This window comes from Colobus angolensis, unplaced genomic scaffold, assembly GCF_000951035.1.
Source record: "Colobus angolensis palliatus isolate OR3802 unplaced genomic scaffold, Cang.pa_1.0 Scaffold38, whole genome shotgun sequence".
NCBI classification, from domain to species: Eukaryota; Metazoa; Chordata; class Mammalia; order Primates; family Cercopithecidae; genus Colobus; species Colobus angolensis.
In genome coordinates this window covers 1,834,935-1,855,666 of record NW_012117154.1, presented here as the reverse complement: position 1 = coordinate 1,855,666, position 20,732 = coordinate 1,834,935, and the positions used below count along the sequence as shown (strand labels likewise).

General features: G+C 41.2%; 1 protein-coding gene across 14 annotated transcripts in view; it reads right to left on the bottom strand.

Annotated features, from left to right (window-relative positions):
• Positions 1-295: 295 nt before the first annotated feature.
• KCNJ15 (potassium channel, inwardly rectifying subfamily J, member 15) overlaps positions 296-20,732 on the bottom strand; it is a 142,447-nt gene continuing 122,010 nt past the window's right edge. For 6 of the 14 annotated variants that reach the window (XM_011954017.1, XM_011954014.1, XM_011954021.1 and 3 more), the window contains 2 exons: positions 5,122-5,219; positions 296-2,897 (listed from right to left, as the gene is read on the bottom strand). In XM_011954017.1, the coding sequence (XP_011809407.1) occupies positions 1,752-2,879 (1,128 nt within the window). In that variant the 5' untranslated portion in view covers positions 2,880-2,897; positions 5,122-5,219 and the 3' untranslated portion in view covers positions 296-1,751. Of the gene's footprint in view, positions 2,898-3,862; positions 4,002-5,111; positions 5,223-5,324; positions 5,495-5,514; positions 5,621-12,974; positions 13,113-20,732 lie in introns of those variants that run through there. The other 8 variants (XM_011954023.1, XM_011954015.1, XM_011954024.1 and 5 more) reach the window with 8 other exon arrangements.

Here is a 20,732-nt window from a genome sequence, read left to right as displayed (position 1 = left end):
CCCATTTTCTCTGAGTCCCGATGTTCATATTTTTATAGAACCAAATAGACATGAACATATTTGTCAAGGACTTGCTGTCTTAATCGCAAATGTCTTTCCCTGATAACCACCATGATTATGCTTGAAGAGCCAGGGCCTGTGTGTGTGTGTGTGCGTGTGTGTGAGTGTATGTGTGTGTGGTGGCGGGAATCATGTGTATATCTTTGTACGTATGCAGGGGCTGAATATTCATGGCCACATTCTGCTTGAGTGAATGCGCAAATCTGTCTTTGTTTGAATGAAATGAGAATTCACCTTTTGGACATTTAACCAGTCATAGCCCAGTTATTTTTTGCGTCAAAGGAATGCAGGGCACTCGACCCCTGAATTTTGCCCGGAGCAAAATGTTACCTCTTGGTATGAGCTTTATTTAAATAGCGGAGGTATTCTTTACAGGTTTGAGATTTTCAAATTTTGTTCATGCATCAAAGAGTTGTCTTGTTTATGAGTTCCTTACTTTCAGCTCCTCTTCTTCCTCATGGCCCAACCGGACCTTACAAACTTCAGCATCTGAGAACATTTCCTGTATTGTCAGGCAGCTGAATTTTTCTTTTGTGCTAACTGTAATCAGCAAGCATGACTGAGACAGCAATTACTCTCAAGAGCTTTATTTTGCTCTTGGAATGTCAGGGGATAATTCTATGCAGTTCCTTTATGGGCAAGGCATTTTAATAGATAAGAAATGAAGTGGCTGAAAGAAATATTGGCCAATAATAACGAAATGAAGAGAGGCCAGGTCTGGATGCCATGGGGATACGGGACCCACAGTCAGTTTTCCACATGGCTTCAGAAAGTTGCTTTGAAAACATTGTCCAGAGCAGAGCTTTCAAACTTTTATCTGTATACAAATCATCTGGGGTTCTTGTTAAGATACAGAGACCCCAATTCTGTAGGTCTGGCTGGGACCTGAGAATCTACACCTTACAAATAAGCACTCAGATGGTGCTGATGCGGTGGGTCTGTGAACCACATTTTGAATGGAAACATTTTGAATGGAAACATTTTGAATGGAAAGAGGATAGTAATTCCAAAACATAAAAATAAAATAAAAAAATAGAGGAAACAATGGCATCAGCCCCATTTTTGTAGGTTTCCACAGTTGTGAATGACAGAGCTGATTGATTTCCTTCCATACAATTCAGTTCACTGAAGAAAGGTAAAAATGAAATTACTATATTTTGTGAATACAGATTCGCTCTACCTCTTTTTAGGTATTACCAAATAGACATCATTAGATATAATATTTTTCCTGCTTGAACAAAACAGCATGTTTTAAAGCAGTGAGATCAATGAATACTGAACCACAATTCAACTCTTGGCCATAAGGTTATTGGTTAAATAAATATCTTATATTAGAGCTAATAATCTTGTATAGAAATACAGTTCCTTTTAATGTCAGCATTGCTAAGTGTCTGTTTATCTAACAGGACACTATTCCAATTGCCCTACACCAAGCTCTTAGAAATGTAGCTTTATTTTATACAATTTGAATTATGAGAGTTCACTTTCATTTGAAGCACTTAAAAGGAAATCTCTCAAACATAGAAATGCTGGTTTAGCCACAGGATCAAAGGGAAAGATTGATTTTGTATGTCCGTGCAGTTTTTGAGAATGCATCTACACATTCTCGTTTTCACAGCAATCTTTGTGTTTGATGGGAGTTCTGATGTGGAAACAGCTTGCAGGGTTAAACCTGGATGGCATCCCTAAGATCAGACATTGCTCTGTTGTAATAAAAGTGTCCTCAGTTCTCTTTCCCTCTGATCCTCCTGTCTGTACTTCTCCTCAAGTTTCTGTTTCTCAGAATCTGCACAGTAAAAGGTGCAATCTGGGCTCTTCCGAATCTGTTCAAACTGACTGAAATCGGCCACATATTTTCCATTTTTGGAGAGAGATACCACAGGCACAAACTCAAAACCCCAGTAGATTTCCTCTGGGATATAAGATGTTCGGCTCTGGCAGACAGCGCTGGTGGATTCCACGGTGGCATTGAGGAGGACCACAAGCTCAAACTCCTTCTCCTTTAGGTTTTGGGGTGTGAGGTCTCTCAGGGGGCTTGTCTCATCCAGCACGTGGTAGAATGTCATGGGCAGAATGAGGAAGGGGCTCTCAGAGGAGGAGTCCACGTGGAATTTGACAGTGGCTTGGTTGAGCAGAATCCGCTCCCCCTCCTTGGTGACGTGGGTCTGCAGAAGCTTGCCAGAGAGCTGGCACTGAATCAAGAGGCTCTTCCTCATGTTGGCTACCTGAATCACCAAGCACAGCTTCCCATTCTGCTTGGTGATGACTGCACAGTGACTGAACTTGATGGTCTCAGCCCGCTTTTTGGGTCTCGCAATTTTGGCCAGGAAGGTTCCAGTGATGAAGATCTCAATCAAGGTCGTGATGACCAACTGAGCAACCAATAGGAAGATGGCATGAGGACATTCCTCTGTGATAGAACGGACTCCATAGCCAATGGTTGTCTGGGATTCCAGGGAAAAGAGAAATGCCCCAGTGAGAGAGTCCACTTTCATAATGCAGGGGGTATGATTTGAAATAGGCTCACCAGGTTCTAAGTCCCCGTGAATAAATGCGATGGCGTAGTAGATGACTCCAAAAAGGAACCAGGTCATCACAAAAGTGGCAGCAAACAGGGTGAGTTTGTATCTCCACTTCATGTCGATAACTGTGGTCCACAGGTCTTGCAGGTAGAGTAGGTATATGCCATCCACTTTGTCAATTCTCACGTTGCTGTGCCCACTCTTGGACATGACGCGGGGTCTGTTGGCCTTGAGCCCAGCCCCAGCGGTGTGCTTCACCAGGGGGGTGCTGGACATGCCGATGTGAATGGCATCCATTGCCAGGCTCTGGAAATACTTAGAGAAATGACAAGGACGTTTCATTATCCCCATATATGGTGGAACTTCCAGAAAATAGGATCATCATGTGAAGTAAGTATGAATGTACATGGAAGTATGCAAGAAAGGAGAATTCTGAGGCAAGATTAACTGATCTATACTTAGGTGGTCAGTAGGGTAAAGTGAGGAGCAGAGACTTTGCATAAAGGCAAACCGGAGTTAAATGCTGACTCTGCAATTCATCAGCTGTGTGACCTGGAGAAAGCTATTTAACCTCTCTGGACCTCTGCTCTCCAGTGTTTTAAATGGCAATACAACCTATTCCTCAGGGATTTTGTTACTATTAAATAAGGTAAAGTGTTAAAACAGAGCCTCGTATTTCAAAATAATAATGTTATGCTGTTTTTTTGTGATAACAAACTCTTATGCATATATCTCATAGAGTAGTATGTTTACTTATATTCAGCTACCATGTATTCTCAATTATAGAAAATTTAAAATTATTGACTGAGTGTTAGTCCAGTACTGCTATAACTAAAATCTACCACCCATGAAACAGTTCTTGATATGGAAAATATTAGTATCCATTTTTCAAACTCAGTTAGTAGCAATGCATTTTTTAAAACCTATTTTTTGCATGATATTCTTTGTAATAGCAATTCATTTTCCCACTAATCTAATGAATAATTAAGAATCTACAACCTCTCCTAGTTTTGTTATGACTTTGGAAAAAACTCAGTTATGAAACAACCTAAAACATTCTTATAGCAAATAATTAGGCTTTATTAATGACTTGATCAATATGCTGGTTATTCTTGGAAAAGTGCTTCCAATGTCATTTTAGACATGATATTTAGATACGACACCAAAATTCTACCTTACTCCGTAGAACTAAGCAGAACCAGCAGAAGAAATCTATTTTAAAGAGCAAATGAAAAAGTCAGTAAGTGTAGGCATCTAACATTGTAGTAGGAAAGACATACCTATGAGAAGTGCTGGGCTTCCATGCTCAGCCCCGGGGAACGCTCTGCTCCATGTTAACAGCCGGAAACAAGCTGTCTGGGAGGCCTCTAGCGTCTTACAGTACCTGCCTAGTGACTGACATACATTTCCCCCACATTCCTTGAAAAAGATAATGTGGGTGATGACAGAGTAACTTTACCTGGGCGGCATGTTTTTCTTCACCTCATTGGTATATTAAGAATTAAAAAAACTTCCCTTTTATTAAGGAACTGATACACAGATTCATGCAATGCTCTTTCTGTTAGAGCAGTATTATCGCAATAGAAGTTTTGAAAGTAATCCTCTGGGCAAATCCCTTCAAGGAAATGGAAACTGTATCCATTAGCAGCAAACACCTGTTCAGGATGCAAAGGGTCTGCTGGGCATTTTAATTTTCCTGTTACATTATTAAGACTGTGTTATTTACTAAATGCCCCCTTGAAATTGATTTTTCCTTAGAAAGTCACATTTTCATTTTTGTTGCAAAGAAGGGCCATAAATTATTCAAAATTTGTTTACCTTGAAGCAAATTCCACTGTTCTTGGAATCAAGTTAGAAGAAAAGTACAGGATATAATTGATAAACTAGGGCCTTACTATACCCTCAGCAACACTTCTCAGTACAACGAAGAGGAAAGTGACCACAGTCAAGGTTTGGAAATGAAACACCACGCTGGCATGCCCAAATGCACAGACAAGCTTGTAACGTGAGCACCAGCAGAGACAAATGCAGCCTGTCTGCAAGTGACTGCATGCATTTTTTTTTTTAAACTGCTGAGGAAACTGCATGCCATTCAATCCCCTGGAATAAAAACAGAGGCTTAAGTTTTCCAGTGTGAGTGATACACAAGTGTCCTGCGGGCACTCAGCCCTCTGCCAGATTCTGGAAAGCTTGGCCCTGTTTTTATGAAGGCAGCACCATGAAGCTTCTGTTTTAAACTCTCTTTCAAAGGGGCAGCAAGCCAGGCTTGGGATGAAGTGGACCTGTTTCCTCTTTCCGCTGAGAGCACTTTTGCTGCAGTCATTTGTATCTAGTGCTGGACTTAATGGCATCTATCATACCTCCTATCAAGGCTTGGTGGACAGAAATCACAGGACAAGACCTAGAGCCTCTGGGTGTGTTGGGGGCAGCATTTCTCAGTGGGAAAGACAGCAGCTGGCAGTCAGCAGTCAAAGGGTGCCATAGCCCTCTCTGTCCTCCTCCCTCCCTCAAGTGTGGTGCCTTCAGAACCCTCTACTACCTGGTCACTCACTCCGCAGGTCAGGTGTCTTCTTCAAGGCAGGTAGAACGTCCTTGCTCCCCTTCACCCACCTGGCTACCATGGGATTCTGCTACTGCCTGAAAGAAAGAGGGACACATGGGTTCATAGGTTGATAACGATCAAGTGCACCCCAGTAAGACTGAGCCCCGATGATTTTCTAAGAGTTACGCCGCGGCATTTACCTTCCAATCCCTGGAAATCTGGCGCAGTGCACAGAATAGGGTAAAGGCTCAAGGAACGATTTAAGAAGGAAGCTGAACCCCAACCACAGCCCTCACCACACAGTTCCCAGCCCCTGGAGGGAGCTCCGTAGCAAAACACCCTGGAAAGAGAGGGTTAACCCACCCTCATTGAGGCCGGCTATGAACTGACCAGCACCCGGGGAGGCAGGAAGGGGAAATGCAGAGGAAGTAAACAGTGAGCGCTGGAAGGGAAGAGTCTAGAATATTTTTACCGCCTGTGGAAATGCATTGCTACTGTTGAGTCATAGGACATTAGAGTGGAAAAGATTGTCAGAACCATCCCACTTGACACAGCTGGGTCCTGGCAGAAAGAATGAAGTCCAAAGTCTTTGGAAGCTAGCCCAGGGTTCCTGTCAGTCCACCACAAAATCCCCTTAAACATTGACAGTTTCATGTAATCTCCTCTAAATTCAAGAGGTTCTTTTGCATCTACTTTTTGAAAACAATTCTTCCTAAGCTATCTGCCTATCTATCATCCACCTTCTATCAATCTATTATCTATCAATTATCTAATCTATCATCTATTATCTATCACCTATCAATCTATTATCTGTTTATTACCTGTCTAAATATCTACCTACCTATTATCTATCATCTATCAATTATTGATCTATTACCTATCAATTATCTATCATCTCTTTCTATCTATCTGTCATCCATCTGTCTCCACCCATATGTTTTTATGTCTCACACACACATAGGCACACTTATACTTCCTATGTTTCTTCTGATCCACCAATTACTTACAGTTATTACTCTCTTATAGTTGAACTATTCCAAATTAACCTGTGCAGCTTCTTACAGGCTGGATCCTGCCAGTGTGGCCACAGCATGTTTGGCAATTGACCTCTTTGTCAGTGCTCTATGAAGACCCAGAATCTTCTTTGTGCCCATCAAGCTTACCCATAGGCTTTATGAATTGCACTTCCTCATAGGCTCTTAATTTACAGAATTTTATTCCTCAGCAGACTTCTTTCATGAAGTTTAAATCACTGTTGATACATACTCTTATTTCATATAATTTTATGTTATTGCCTTTGGTTATTTTCCCTTAGTGATTCTTCAGTAGACCTGGCTTAACTTCTAACATGGTAAGCAACAATAACAGGTTCCCAAAAGACAAAAACACAAAGAATCAGAGAAGAATATTTTCTTCTAATTTCCCCTATCTTAACCTTTTTCCCATTTAAAAAAAAAAAAAAAAAAAAGGTGCAACTTGCCACCAGTGCTCATTTAACTTTACGTAAACATGCTTTTCCAGGCTGAAGCAAATCTGATTGATTTTCAGTGTGAAAATAAAACATAAAAATCGTTCTTGGAGTTATTTCTAAACAGAACTAATATCAGAATCATCTGAATCATCGGAATCTACTATTTCAGAAAAATTGGATTCATCAAATGAATCTTTGGCCAACAACTGTTGGAGACCGATGTTAACATCATGTATAGGAATGCTGTGTTTTCCAGGATTTGACATTTTCAGCAGTCGAGAATTACTATATTTGGTGAATAAAAATACCACTACTAAAAACAGAATGTTATAAATAAAATGATGTCTTTTGTTTCCAAAGTTGATATACTAGAGTGACATGAAAATAATAAAAGAGATATACTGTGTAGCAAAATCATCTCCAGGTAAATGCTGCAGCCTCAAGCGATGCCAGTGAGCATTCTCAAGGCAAATGGGAAAAGGATTAATCCTCCCAGCTAAGCAATATTTCACATAAACCATTATCTGTTTTCTTTTTTTTTTTTGAGACGGAGTCTCACTCTGTCGCCCAGGCTGGAGTGCAGTGACCGGATCTCAGCTCACTGCAAGCTCCGCCTCCCGGGTTTACGCCATTCTCCTGCCTCAGCCTCCCAAGTAGCTGGGACTACAGGCACCCGCCATCTCGCCCGGCTAGTTTTTTGTATTTTTTAGTAGAGACGGGGTCTCACCGTGTAGACCAGGATGGTCTCGATCTCCTGACCTCGTGATCCACCCGTCTCGGCCTCCCAAAGTGCTGGGATTACAGGCTTGAGCCACCGCGCCCGGCCTGTTTTCTTTAATTTCTGGAAGTAATGTTTATTTCTGCAGTTTTTGTTATATCGTTTCAGTTTGTGGGTTGGGGTTGCAATTCTTTGAATGGTGATATCTACCTAAGTGAAGTTCTTACAACTATTGAATGGATAGGTCAGTATCACTTTCTCCTACTTCAAACCAGTAAAAGATTTATGATCTGAGGTCACTGAGTGCTTATGCTGTGAGCATTTGTTTTCTGAAGTTAAAGGAAAGAAAATAAACACACTCTGAAACAGAATGAAACAGAAGGTACTTAGCTATATGGAGAACTACACTTCCAGTGTTGGGGACACAGCAAGGAGAATGGGAAATGGAAGGGTAGTACCCATTGCCATCTCGAGGGAGGAAAAAAATTCCATCAAAGACAGAGGCTCTTAAAAGGATGAACAATCCAAAAACCCACCACAGCAAGCTGGAACACAGTGTTCCATCAGAGAAATCAACCTGGAAATGACCGGAAAGCTACTGACCAGTTGAAAGAAATATATGAGCAAATAATAGACAAGAATGGAGCTAGAGTGGCCCACAGTGGGAAAGATGCAGATAAATAGTAACTATAGCAATAATAAGAAAATGTGATAAATATTCAGAGAAGTAATGATAGCAATAAAAGTTCAAATCAATAATGACAATCATCATCATCATAAATAGATAACACTTAAACCACCACATGCCTGCCACTGTTCTAAGTGCTTTCCACATGGAAACTTATTTAACCCTCACACCAACCCTGAGAGGTAGGCACCATCATTATCCCCATGATTAGGAAATTGAGGCACAGAGAGGGTAAGCGACTCGCCCAAGTTCCCAACAGCAGACACAGGGCGGTGGTACATTCCACAGCAAGGCTCTTGTGCCCATGCCTGCAACCACGCTGACGCAGGGGCTCAAGCTTAGTCGTATCAGAATCACCTGGAAGGCTCGGAGTTGCTGATTCAGCGGGTTTGGGGTGAAGCCTGAGAATGTGCACGTCTAACAAGTCCTCAGGTGATGGTGTCTCTGGTGCTCCAGGAACACACACTGGGAACCACACGTGATATACGGTTTCCCCTTGACAAAGAGCCTTATGGCTCAACTTTCCCTTAGCATCCTAAAATAACATCATTTCACAGAGGCACTGAGAACAGCTGTGTATCCGCTCCAGGAATGTACAACCTCTGCCATCCTCATAGTTGAATGCCAACTACCCAGGGACTCAAGGCCATAGATGTTTTAAAGCAGGAATATACGGAGAATCTGGTCAAAACTGTAACATATTACTAACATGTATTATTATAAATGTTATATAAATAGTATATGTTGTAGAATATATAAGCACGTATTGTAACATTTATAGCTATAGGAAATATATATAATATAAATAATTCTAGTAAAAACATTAGCTAAAATGAAGTTCAGATAAATCTTTAATTCCCATAAGAGATTTTCAGCCCTCATTTATGCTAGTCAACCCTTGTGTACATGCTATCACTTTTCTCTAAGTCTCAAAAATGAGCTCCTCCACATTGGAGAAAGGGGAACCCTCCTACACTGCTGGTGGGAATGTAAATTAGTGCAGTCACTATGGAGAACAGTATGGAGGTTCCTCAACACACTAAAATTAGAATTTCCGTAAGCTCCAGCAATCCCACTACTAGATATAGATCCAGAGGAAATGAAATCAGTGTCTTGAAGACATACCTGCCCTCCCATGTTCATTGTAGCACTATTTCCAACAGCCAAGATGTGGAATCCACCCAGTGTCTAACAATGGATGAATGGATAAAGAATATGTGGTATATACACAATGGAATATTATTTAGCCATAAGAAAGAATGAAATCTTGCCATTTGCGGCAACATGGATGGAATAGGAGGCCATTATGTTAAGTGAAATAAGCCAGGCACAGAAAGACTCATATTATATGTTCTCACGCATATGTGGGAGCTAAAAAAGTGGATCTCAACTGGGCATGGTAGCTCATGCCTGTAATCCCAGCACTTTGGGAGGCCGAGGTGGGCAGATAATGAGGTCAGGGGTTCGAGACCAGTTTGACCAACATAGTCAGTTTAACCAACATGGTCTCTACTAAAAATACAAAAATTAGCTGGGCATAGTGGCAGGTACCTGTAATCTCATCTATTCAGGAGGCTGAGGCAGGAAGATAATGAGGTCAGGGGTTCAAGACCAGTTTGACCAACATAGTCAGTTTAACCAACATGGTCTCTACTAAAAATACAAAAATTAGCTGGGCATAGTGGCAGGTACCTGTAATCTCATCTATTCAGGAGGCTGAGGCAGGAGAATCACTTGAACCCAGGAGGCAGAGGTTGCAGTGAGCCGAGATCGTGCCACTGCACTCAAGCCTGGGCGACGGAGTGAGACTCTGAGACTCCATCTCAGGGGGAAAAAAAAAAAGTGGATCTCATGAAAACAGAGAGGAGTTTAATAGTTACTAGAGACTTTGAAGCGGGGTGAAAGGGAAAAAAAGAATTCAAATGTGCTTATTATCACTGAACTGTATACTTGAAATGCTAAAGATAGTAAATTATATATGTATATTGTACCTCAATAAAAAGATTTTTTTTCAAAAGTATGCATAAAATGGGGATGGTCCAGCTGTCACATGGATGCTTTGTTAGGGAAATAAATTCAGTTTAAGAATGATTTTTTTATTCCTAGTAAGTACAACATTGATGTCTTTAAAACTTAGAGCTCTGTTAAGCCAGATTTTGGAGGTTTTCAATTTGCCCATCTCGAGGAAACTTCATTCTGTGTTTCAGAGTGAACTAACAAAGCAAAGGCCCCACAGAAAAAACATTTCTCACTTACAGAAAAATGGGGAGACAGTGGCTCCCCAAAACCAGGGTTCCTCAACCAGGCCTTCAGTGACCTCATTCCACGCCCATTAACCAGGGTGATGAGGTATAAAGAGTGAAATCTAAATCAAATCGTAACTTTGGATTTCCAGACTAAAATTAACATGTGGTGGATCTCACTTTTAAGCTCTGAAAAGACATAACTTCCTGTTTGTAAGAAAAGTTGCTTAAAAAGCTTTTTTGCATATCAAATGTTTCTGTTAAATTAATTTTTCAATGATCTCTTTGTCCTGAAATAAAAAATGTCTGGATTAAATTTGACTTTAAGTATCACAGTTTTAAATATTAAGTAGAAAACAAAATGCTTGATGAGAATCTACTTGGGGTTCAGTGAGCGCAGGAGGTTTAAAACAATTGAGAATAAAGGCTTCGCTTTCCTCCTTGGGCTCCCTCGACTGTGGTCACAGGAGCACATGCACCACGACCTTTGGCCTTGGCCTTGGGCCATTTTCCTCCCTACACTACAGAGCATTGAAGGATCCACTTTAAAAGCTGGTCTGACTGTTCTAAGTCCAGCTTTTAACTCATCCATGCCAACCAAGGGCACAGATGGCTTTGCCAAGTGGTCTCAGAAACAGACATGTTCATTGAAAAAGAGCAAAGTGGACAAAATAGATTCTCAGCAGATTCCAGAAGGCAATCCTTCGGTTTGTATCTCCTGGGGAAATTCTACTTTGCTTCTGCAAAAACACTTTTTCCTTAGGCTACTGAGGACTGAGGATGGCCCAGAAAGAATGACAGCTCCTCGGAGGCTCCAGAATCACTCATTCTCCTCCAGGGGAATTCTCAGGATTTCAGGGGAAGCACCAGTTGAGATGACAGCACACTTGTTAGCTAGTTTCCTGTCAGTGGCCTGTGTTTGGAAGATGTGTTTGAACTTGGAAACTATTGGTAGAGCTGTGACAATTTGGGAGGTTGTGGTTGATGTATGTTGCTCCCAACTATTTGCTGTGCCTCTCGGCTGGGTCCATCCACAAAGGATCCTTCCCTGGGCCTGTCCCTGCCGGGGTGGAGTGGGAATGGGGTGTGTGTTTCTTACTCACTTGTGTCAGGTGTGGCCCTGTCACCTGCTTTGGCCAATGGAGTGTGAGCAGCAGTGACCCACACCATGCCTGAAGAGAGGTGTCGGGCTCATCACACAGCTTGCCTTGCATGTGGGTGGGTCATGGATTGGGCTGTTCCTTCCTTCTGGGAAGTGGGAAGAAGGAAACTTGGAACTGAGCCATAATTCAACTACAGCTGACTTGAAACACAGGTGAGAAAAATTCTTGTTGCTGTAAGCCACACAGTTCTTAGAGTTGTTAGCAAGGCAAAACCTAGTGAAACCTAACCACAGAGACACTCACTATTAACATATATTTTTTTATCTTAGGATTATACGCCTGACCTAAAAGGTACTGCATTTAAAGGAAAGATGTAAAGTTCTGAAATATCCTTTTTTTTTTTTTTTTTTGAGACAGCATCTCACTCTGTCACCCAGACTGGAGTGCAGTGGCACAATCTTGGCTCACTGCAACCTCTGCCTCCTGGGTTCAAGTGACTCTCCTGCCTCAGCCTTCCAAGTAGCTGGGATTACAGGCACCCACCATTACGCCTGGCTAATTTTTGTATGTTTAGTAGAGATAGGGTTTCACCATGTTGGCCAGCTTGTTCTGGAACTCCTGACCTCAGGTGATCCGCTCACCTCAGCCTCCCAAAGAGCTGGGACTACAGTTGAGAGCCACTGCACCCAACCAAGTTCTGAAATAGTCTTAATGTAAACTCTGAATGTTGGTCTATGACTGAACACTGAATACAAAAAGAACCCAAATTTAACAAGATTGTAATGGAAAGAATGGCTTGCCTTAACCCTAAGAACAACATAGAAAAGGTGACTAATTCTCTTTTGATTACTTCTGAGTCAATATTTACATGTATCATGACAAGATAACTTTTTAGGGAAAGTTGTAAGGGCATCATATCCTATCCTTCTAATATTTTGTGGAGCAAGAAGCCCCAGTTTAAGGACCTAGTGGCCTCAGGATCTGTAATCACATCGACACACTGGGCTGCCCAGGTACCACTATCATTAGGTCATTGACAGCTTTCATTTGGGAAGGGATAGCTTAAAAGGGTCCAGGCACTTTTCAAAGCAGTTATTGATACTATCGTATTGAATCCCTCTCTTTACCTTGGGAAGAAATTATTTTCTCTATTTTCTAGGTGAGGAAACTAAGCTTAGAGAATTTAAATAATTTACATGCATTCACAAAGTTAACAAATGGAGCACCCGGTGAGCAAACCAGCTCTGTCTGTTCCCATGGCTGCACTCCTATCTAACACCATCATCAGCATTAGTTTGCAAAGGAGTCTCGTGGTGCAGTGTGACAAAGCTAAGTTCCTGCTCACTACGCAACAGCATCCATTATAGATTAAGCATGTAATTAATTGACTCATTGCTCACCCTGTGCCGGCCTGATATTAGGCATTATATATTAATTTAATTCTCACATAGACTCTGAAGTAGGTACTACTATTACTCCCATATTCCAGACAAAGGAACTGTGATATAGCACAAGGTATGCTGGAATCCATAGTCCATGCTTCTGATCTCAACACTGGATCTCTAACTTCAGTGCCCTTTAGAATCACCTGGAGGGGTTGATAAAAATGCAAATGACTGGGCCCCACCTCAGAATTTCCGATTCAGCAGGTTTGGGGTGCAGCCAGAGGGTCTGTAGTTCTGACAATTTCCCAGATATCCCTGATGCTGTTAGACCTCAGACTACACTTGGAAACCCACTATTCTTTTCAACACTTAAAAGTTATCTGGAATACGGAGGACATGAATAAGCCAAGAAATTCGATTGTCTAAAATTTATTCTCATTACTTTCAAACAAAGGAATGGAGAGTCACTGGGGTTAAATCTATAAGCACTGCAGTTGCCAGGTGGAGTTTTTAGTTAGAAAATATTTCCTTGGGGATAGAAGTTCGGGTGTAATGTCTTGGCGAAAAGTTGAGAATTGCTGGAAAAAAGCAAACAATCAGTAGAAAATTGCTCTCAGGTTTCTTCCTTGGATAATGGGTATCATTAAAGGAAGCGTTTAGCATTGGCCTGGCTGGGAACATTGGAGGACTGTAGAGAGAACCTAGATTCTAGGCTGGGAAAGTTAAGGCTGGAGGACATCAGGCATTCTCTTGCTGAAGTGTATGATTCAGGTGTTCCACACACATAAAGGGATTTGTGGTTAAATAATTTTGGAAGGATTTGCCTACCGGAGCTGGAGCTGAGCCCCCAAACACCCCATTGTTTTCACTCTTTGGAGAGCCACATTGCACATGTGTTTATTACAGTTTCTGAGATGTCCTACAGTTATAAAACTTGCTTGACTGTAGCTGTACATACGTGTGTGTGTGTGTGTGTGTGTGTGTGTGTTTAGCCTTTTTGTGACATTTGAGAACACTTTGAGGAGTGCTGATCTGGTCTAAACTCTACACTTTATATCTGGGGAGATAAAAGGATCAAAAAGCTTGAGTAACTTGTTCAAGGTTACTGAGCCAGTAACAAGGTGAGAGCTGGAAACAAGCTTTTGTGAATCTTCGTCCATTTTATGGGTAGGTATCTCTCTTCGTGGTCATGCTATATGTTGAGATGAGTTATCCATCTCACCGGCTACTGAAGACAGGGTGGCATAGAATAGTGTGACCCCTCTCCCCTCATCCAACCGCAGCATCCCCATCATCAGAAATTCAGGCTCTCAAGCTCCACACTTGAGCTACTGAACCAGAATTTCTGGGGGTGCAGTTCCCCAGAACCTGTCTTCCAAAGAAGTCCATTTCCCCAAGCAGTTTGGTAGCTGGAGTTTGCCAGTGATGCCTTGGCAAATTGGAGAGGCCCCTCTCACCCTATGATGCATTAGAAAAGCAACAAGTGTTCCTTTACAGACCAATCCACATTTGCATTGCATGTGAGCAGGTAATAATGCAATTTGCCTCTGCGGTCAGATATGTAGCTTTTTCCCTATGTTTCTATTCCATTATTGTTGTTTGAAATTCCATAAGTACTAAAAAAAAATTGTTTTCCATCTCTGAATGTGGTTTGCATAGTTGTTCCCTTTACTCTTCGATGCAAAATCTTTAAAAACTTTTTTTTTAATCTCATAGAACATCAACCCTTCTCTACTCGACAAAGACAAGTTTAAACAGATACTGGGCTCAACAGGGGACTCATTTTCCATTTTCCATGGCAAAGAATCTGAACACTGGAATAAGCCAGAGGTATCATTTGCTGAATATTTTCATAAAGACAGTTTAATTTCAGGCCCTTTATTTGTGAGAGAGCTGGCTAACCCAAATAAAACATTACACATCTGTCTGTTGTTACGAGTGACCAACCTCAGCTGAACATTATTACTTAATAACAACTAACTTCCCTGTAGAGTGAGAGTGCCGCAGCGGAGGGCAAATGGAAATTTCCTGTGGTTTACCACCCTCGGCCTCTCCCTGCTCCAACATGTGAAGAACTTGGGTAATAAGCATATTCTCCCTCTAATCACAGCGTGGCTTGGACATGCATTGTTGTGAGATGACTGGCAAAACAGGAACACTGATGTCTGGAAGTAAGTGGGGAGAGGGTGAGGAGGCGAACTGTACTGTGTCAGCCTCCGTAATGCACTGCTCAATTTTCTTTTTCTTTTCCTTTTTTTTTTGAGATGGAGTCTGTCACCCAGGCTGGAGTGGAGTGGCACGATCTGGCTCCCTGCAACTTCCACCTTCCAGATTCAAGCGATTCTCCTTCCTTAGCCTCCCAAGTAGCTGGAATTACAGGTGTGCACCACCACACCCAGCTAATTTTTGTATTTTTAGTAGAGATGGGGTTTTACCATGTTGGCCAGGCTGGTTTTGACCTCAAGTGATCCTGACCTCAAGTGATCCACCTGCCTCGACCTCCCAAAGTGCTGGGATTACAGGTGTGAGCCACCATGCCTGGCCCCAATTTTCTCTTTAGGAAAGAGATTTCTTCTATAGACTTGTGGAATTTCACTCACTATTTTTGTCTGGATTAGTCCAAACCTAAAACAGAGGGGAAGATGGCTCAAAACACTACCATTTGGTTAAGGAGAAGGAAATCCACAGCATTTGGATTTGTCTGACTGTGGTGTAAGTCAGAGTGGAAGGCTTCTGTTTTTGCAGACAATACTGGTTGAGAAGCAAGTATTTTATTTTATTTATTTATTTTTGACAGTCTCGCTCTGTTGCCCAGGAGAGTGCAATGTTGCGATCTGGGCTCACTGCAGCCTCCACTTCCTGGGCTCAAATGATTCTTGTGCCTCAACCTCCCAAGTAGCTGTGATTACAGGCATGCACCATCATACTTGGCTAATTTCTGTATTTGTAGTAGAGATGGGGTTTAACCATGTTGGCCAGGCTGGTCTCGAATTCCTGACCTCAAGTGATCTGCCCGCCTTGGCCTCCCAAAGTGCTGAGATTACAGGCGTGAGCCACCGTGCCTGGCTTAATGTGTTGTTTAACGACACTTCAAAGTGGACATGGTTGGAACATTCACAGGAGATGACACGTGGGAAGTAAGTAGTGATGCTGGTTTTCTTAACTCCTGTTTCTGTAAAACATGAGAAGCTGCTTGAGACTGGATCATGCCTTTTTAGGCCGCATCATCATATAATTTGCAATACTTCCAAATTGATTTTCCCTTAAATAAATCTCTATCTCTCACTAAGATGTTGAGTCTGCCACTTTTTACCACTCACATATATCTTTCTTTGCTTCACGTTTATAGTATTTTGCACTGTGATGAAGGCATGGAAACATAGAAAGCACGTTATAAATATGGGTACCGATTTCAGGCTGGCTTGTTTTCTGGCCTCATGCTGACTACTACATTTTCTTTTATTTGAAATAAATGTGGAGTTGTCAGTCTCTGTAAATTGATGACTAATGGGCTTTGATGTAATTCATCTGCATGCAAAGGTAAACTTCTTATCTTTATGGGCATTCATATTAGTTATTAGCATGAATGTCATCCCAGGCAATGGAAATTACGACTTGTGCTTGATTTAAAACCAAGTTATTTAACAATGGGATGAATGTCAAAAAGTTTTGAAATTCAGTCTCACTATCAGTCTACATTTTGACCACATTTCTCTGATACAGAAATTGTATCTCAGTGAAACACAGTTTATACCAAAATCTACTTTAAAGACTGGTAGTATTTCTCAGTTGTTTGCTTGTCGCAAAGTTGAAAACAGATTCTGTGATCGTTGAGTGATAATAAGAAATGTAGAACTTAAAAATATCTTCACATTCAATAAAAAATTAAGACATTTGGCAGTTAACTAATTTCCATCACTGTACAGTGTAAGAAAACACATTCTAACCATCTGTAGTTAATTAGCCGGAGGACTATTGGCCCAAATTTGGTGTTTTTAGAGTTGCCAGATAAAATACAAGATGCCCAATTAAATTTGAATTTCAGATGGACAGCAAATAACTTAGTGTAAGTCTGTCACATGCAATATTTGCTATATGCTTATACTAAAATTATTCATTGTTTATTTGAAATTCAGAGATATATATGTACTATTTACATATATGTATCTATAGATATACATAGTACAGAGTGGCCGTACATTTGTATTTGCTAAATCTGCTAAATCTGGCATCCTTAGGGAAATGCAAGCTTGTGCTCAAGAGTCATTCCTAAGGCCAAGAAACTTAAAGACAGGGTTTAACGTAAAGACATTCTTCTTGGAAGAAAAAAAGCAATCCAGATTTTCCCAGTACTAAAAACTCTGAAAACAAATCTAACCATTGTGGGATGGGGGCATAGCCTTTTCATGCATGGCTTAGCAGAGGTATCAGAAAAGCTAAGAAGCTTGTCTCCTTTTTAAGATATCACCTCAGGGGCTCTTAACATTTGATGTTATGGTCTTTATTTGGTGGACTAGTGAGATACATGCCTGGCTTCTCAGAATGAACTGTTCAAACAGATAAAAGCAAAGTCACAAAGATTACAGAAGACACCAATGATATTAAAATGCACCTATTACGGTACTGAAAAAACAAAATTATACGTTTCCAAGCATTAAATCAGAGCTAATGTTCTGAAGGTGTGGTGAGCAGCAATGTCATTTCAAGGTCTCTGAAATGGCTGGAATGTGATATTGAAATGTCTGTGATTTCCACTATGACAAAGTCACAGTTGCAGCTAGTACATCTGTTGTTTGTTGCACACACTCAATACAAATTTTAGTTAGAGGCCATTTAAAATAAACTGCTGTTCTTTTCCCCTCATGTGAGATCGTGGATTCTCCTGAGTTCTACCCATATATTCTCCAGGCTTCAGAGCCCTGGGATTAAATCTGACTGTGGATGAAGTTTCTAAATGCTGTAGCTATTACCAGTAATTCTGGTAATACCACAGAATCAGACCAACCTATAGAATTTTCCTTGATTTATTCCACTTGTACACAATCTCTTGACATGTTTAACAGCCATCTCAGATACTGTGTCTTTTATAAACATTGGCTGCACGCTTAACAAAATCACAGCTAATCCCTTTTCCAGTAGGATATCCTTGCAGGCACTAATGTTAGTAATGAACATCACATTGGTGCTCATGTGACTGGAACAGTAAGACCAATGAGGAGACATTCCAACATCTTCTACTCTAGAAGTAATGGTACAGTTTCTTCTGACATTAAAAACAGAGGGGGAAATAACAGAAAACAGCTCAGATACATACATAATGCTTGGTCTTCATAGCCTTACTGTAGCACTTCTCAGAAGTAGGAAGGAGGATTTTTACAGCTAATATACCACTCAGTCACATGTAACTTTATATTGCCATGGTTTCATCGTAACTCTTACCAGGAAAGAGAAAGCTTACCCACCTAGAGTATTAATTGAGACAATACTCCCTTTCATAAATCCTCCAGTATCTCCCACTGCTGACAAGACAAATCCTGAACACCTTGGAAAACCAAAAAGACTCTTAAGCCCTGGCTCTCACTCCCTCTCAGGCTTTACTCACCTCAGAACAGAGCCTGGGTGTATACTTGCCCCTTCCTGAGCAGCTGGGTGCCCTCACAGCCCACATCTGGCACATGCAATTCCTTCCTGAAGTTTCTTCATTTTCTCCCTTTCTTGGTTAACAACCCCCATCCTTCAAAAGTCAGGTTGAACGTTATCTCTTCCGTACTTAAAATAATTCTTCAGAGGCAGTATAGTGTAAAGATTAAGAGCACAGGACCCTGCTTCTGTTAACACCAGCTGTGTGACTTTGGACAACTTTCTTAACCCCTTTGAGACTCGGTTTCCTCATGTGCAGAATGACGATGATGATAATTTCTATGCTTCATAGGGTCGTGTGAAGTAAAAACATATAAAGCTCCATAAAACTCTGCCTGCTCATATGATTAGTATAATGATTACTATAATTATTAGTATTAATCATTATACAAGTGTTAACTGTTATCATCACATGCATACCACGAATAAAACATAAAATACGACTTATCAAAAGAAATCACATTTACCACAGATGAACAGCAGAGGGTTCATATAAAATTTTCACAAATCAGCAAGAGCCTTCATCCTTCTAAGTGGGCACCATGTGGAGAAACACAATGCAAAAAATGTTCAAAAGGTGAAAAGACATTTCAACACTTTAACATTTATTTATTGGTTTGTGTGGCAAGAATTTATTGAGCACCAACTATGTGCTAAGCATGGCACAGGGTGCTGCTGATGAAGCAGTGAGAGTGACTTGGTCCTTGCTCTTGGGTAGTTTGCAAGAAAACGGGGAAGAGAGGCATTAAATAGATTATTAGATGAACGATTTAAAGACATTTGTGGGAAGAAATGGGGAGAAAGTCAAGGATGGATGAGAGACTAGCATATGGGGTATATAACATGTCCCAGTCTGGAGTTGGAGCATGGAGCTTGGCACCTTCCAGGAAACAAGGAGGATGTTGAGTAGGGGAGAGGGGAGCAGGGTCGGGTAGGAGCGAGGGCAGAGTCACACCATGCAGGGTTTTGGGGGCTCCTTGAGAACCATCACCCCCACCCTAGGAGCACAAGGAGTATCTTGGGGTTTTATTCAAGGAAGAGAAAGGATCAAACTTGCTTTTAAAAGTGATCATGTTAAACGGAGCATGGAGAATGGATTGGAAAGAGTCAAACATAGATGCTGAGAGTCTGTTTAATTGACACTTTCAGTAATCTGAGTTGAAATTACTGATGCATGGACAAGGGCGGTGTTAGTAGCTTGAGAGCTACTAGCCAAGAGCTCTGGGCGACAGGTCCCAGATGGAGTCAACAGGCATCTCCAACAGGTGGATGTTAAGTAGACAAGGCAAGGAGAAGACAAGGTCTCACCAGTGACCCCAGGCTTCCTGGCATGGAAATGAGGTGTGTTGGGGTGGGCGGAGGCTCTCTTACTGATTCAGAGGACACTGGATCTTCCTCTGTAATTTTAACATTATGCACATGTTATGGGACACCCAGATTGAATGTTTTGGTATTATACCAGCATGGAGCTCATGCCTGTGCAGAATCCTGATGCAGGAGGAGGATCTCATGCCTGGGGTACAGGTTTGAAGGTGTGCACTGGAGGCTCCTGGAGACACCTAAAGAGAAGTAAGCACTAGGGTCTGTGCAGATGGGTCTGGCCTTCAACAGAGAGATGTGGACAGGAGGGATGCCTTTAGCACATAAGCCGACAAGTGGAATTTGAACCATGAAAGTGCAGGAGCTTCCCCCTTAGACAGTAGTGTGGAAGCAGCAACCCAGACGGAGCCTGAGTCTGGGCAGGCTTAAGACCAGGCAGAGTCGGAGATAAGGGCAAAGGAGACTGAGGAGGGACCATCAGTCCAAGAAACACAAAGGCATCAGGGACTCACTTTTCACTTATCAAATTATTGAAAAATTTAAAAGATATTGCAACATTCCACATTGACAAGTTTGCAGAAATGAGCTTCCTTCATAGGAAGAAGTTCCGTGTCTGATAGAGTCATCTGGCATAGCTTTTTTGAGGGAGGCAGTAATTTGACAATGTATACTCAAAGTTTTAAACTATTTATGTTAGACTGCTTGACTCAGTAAGTCTACTTCTAAGACTTAATAGGAAATGTATGATCGGACAATGTACAAGAGTGTTCTCTATATTAGTTATGATATTAAAACATTAGAAGAAACCTGAGTCACCAACAATATAGAAATGGTTTTAAATTTATAAAACATTTACAGGCTGAAATATTATGCAGTGTTTAAAAATCATGACAAAATGCTAAATATGTTTTTTAAAAGGCAATTGATACAGCTAAATATGCAGTGTAATCTCTCTGTTTCTCTCTCTAGGTAAGATCAAAATAAAACACCTCTAAGATGTTAACAGCAGTTATCTCTCTAAAGGAAAACAAAATGAGAAA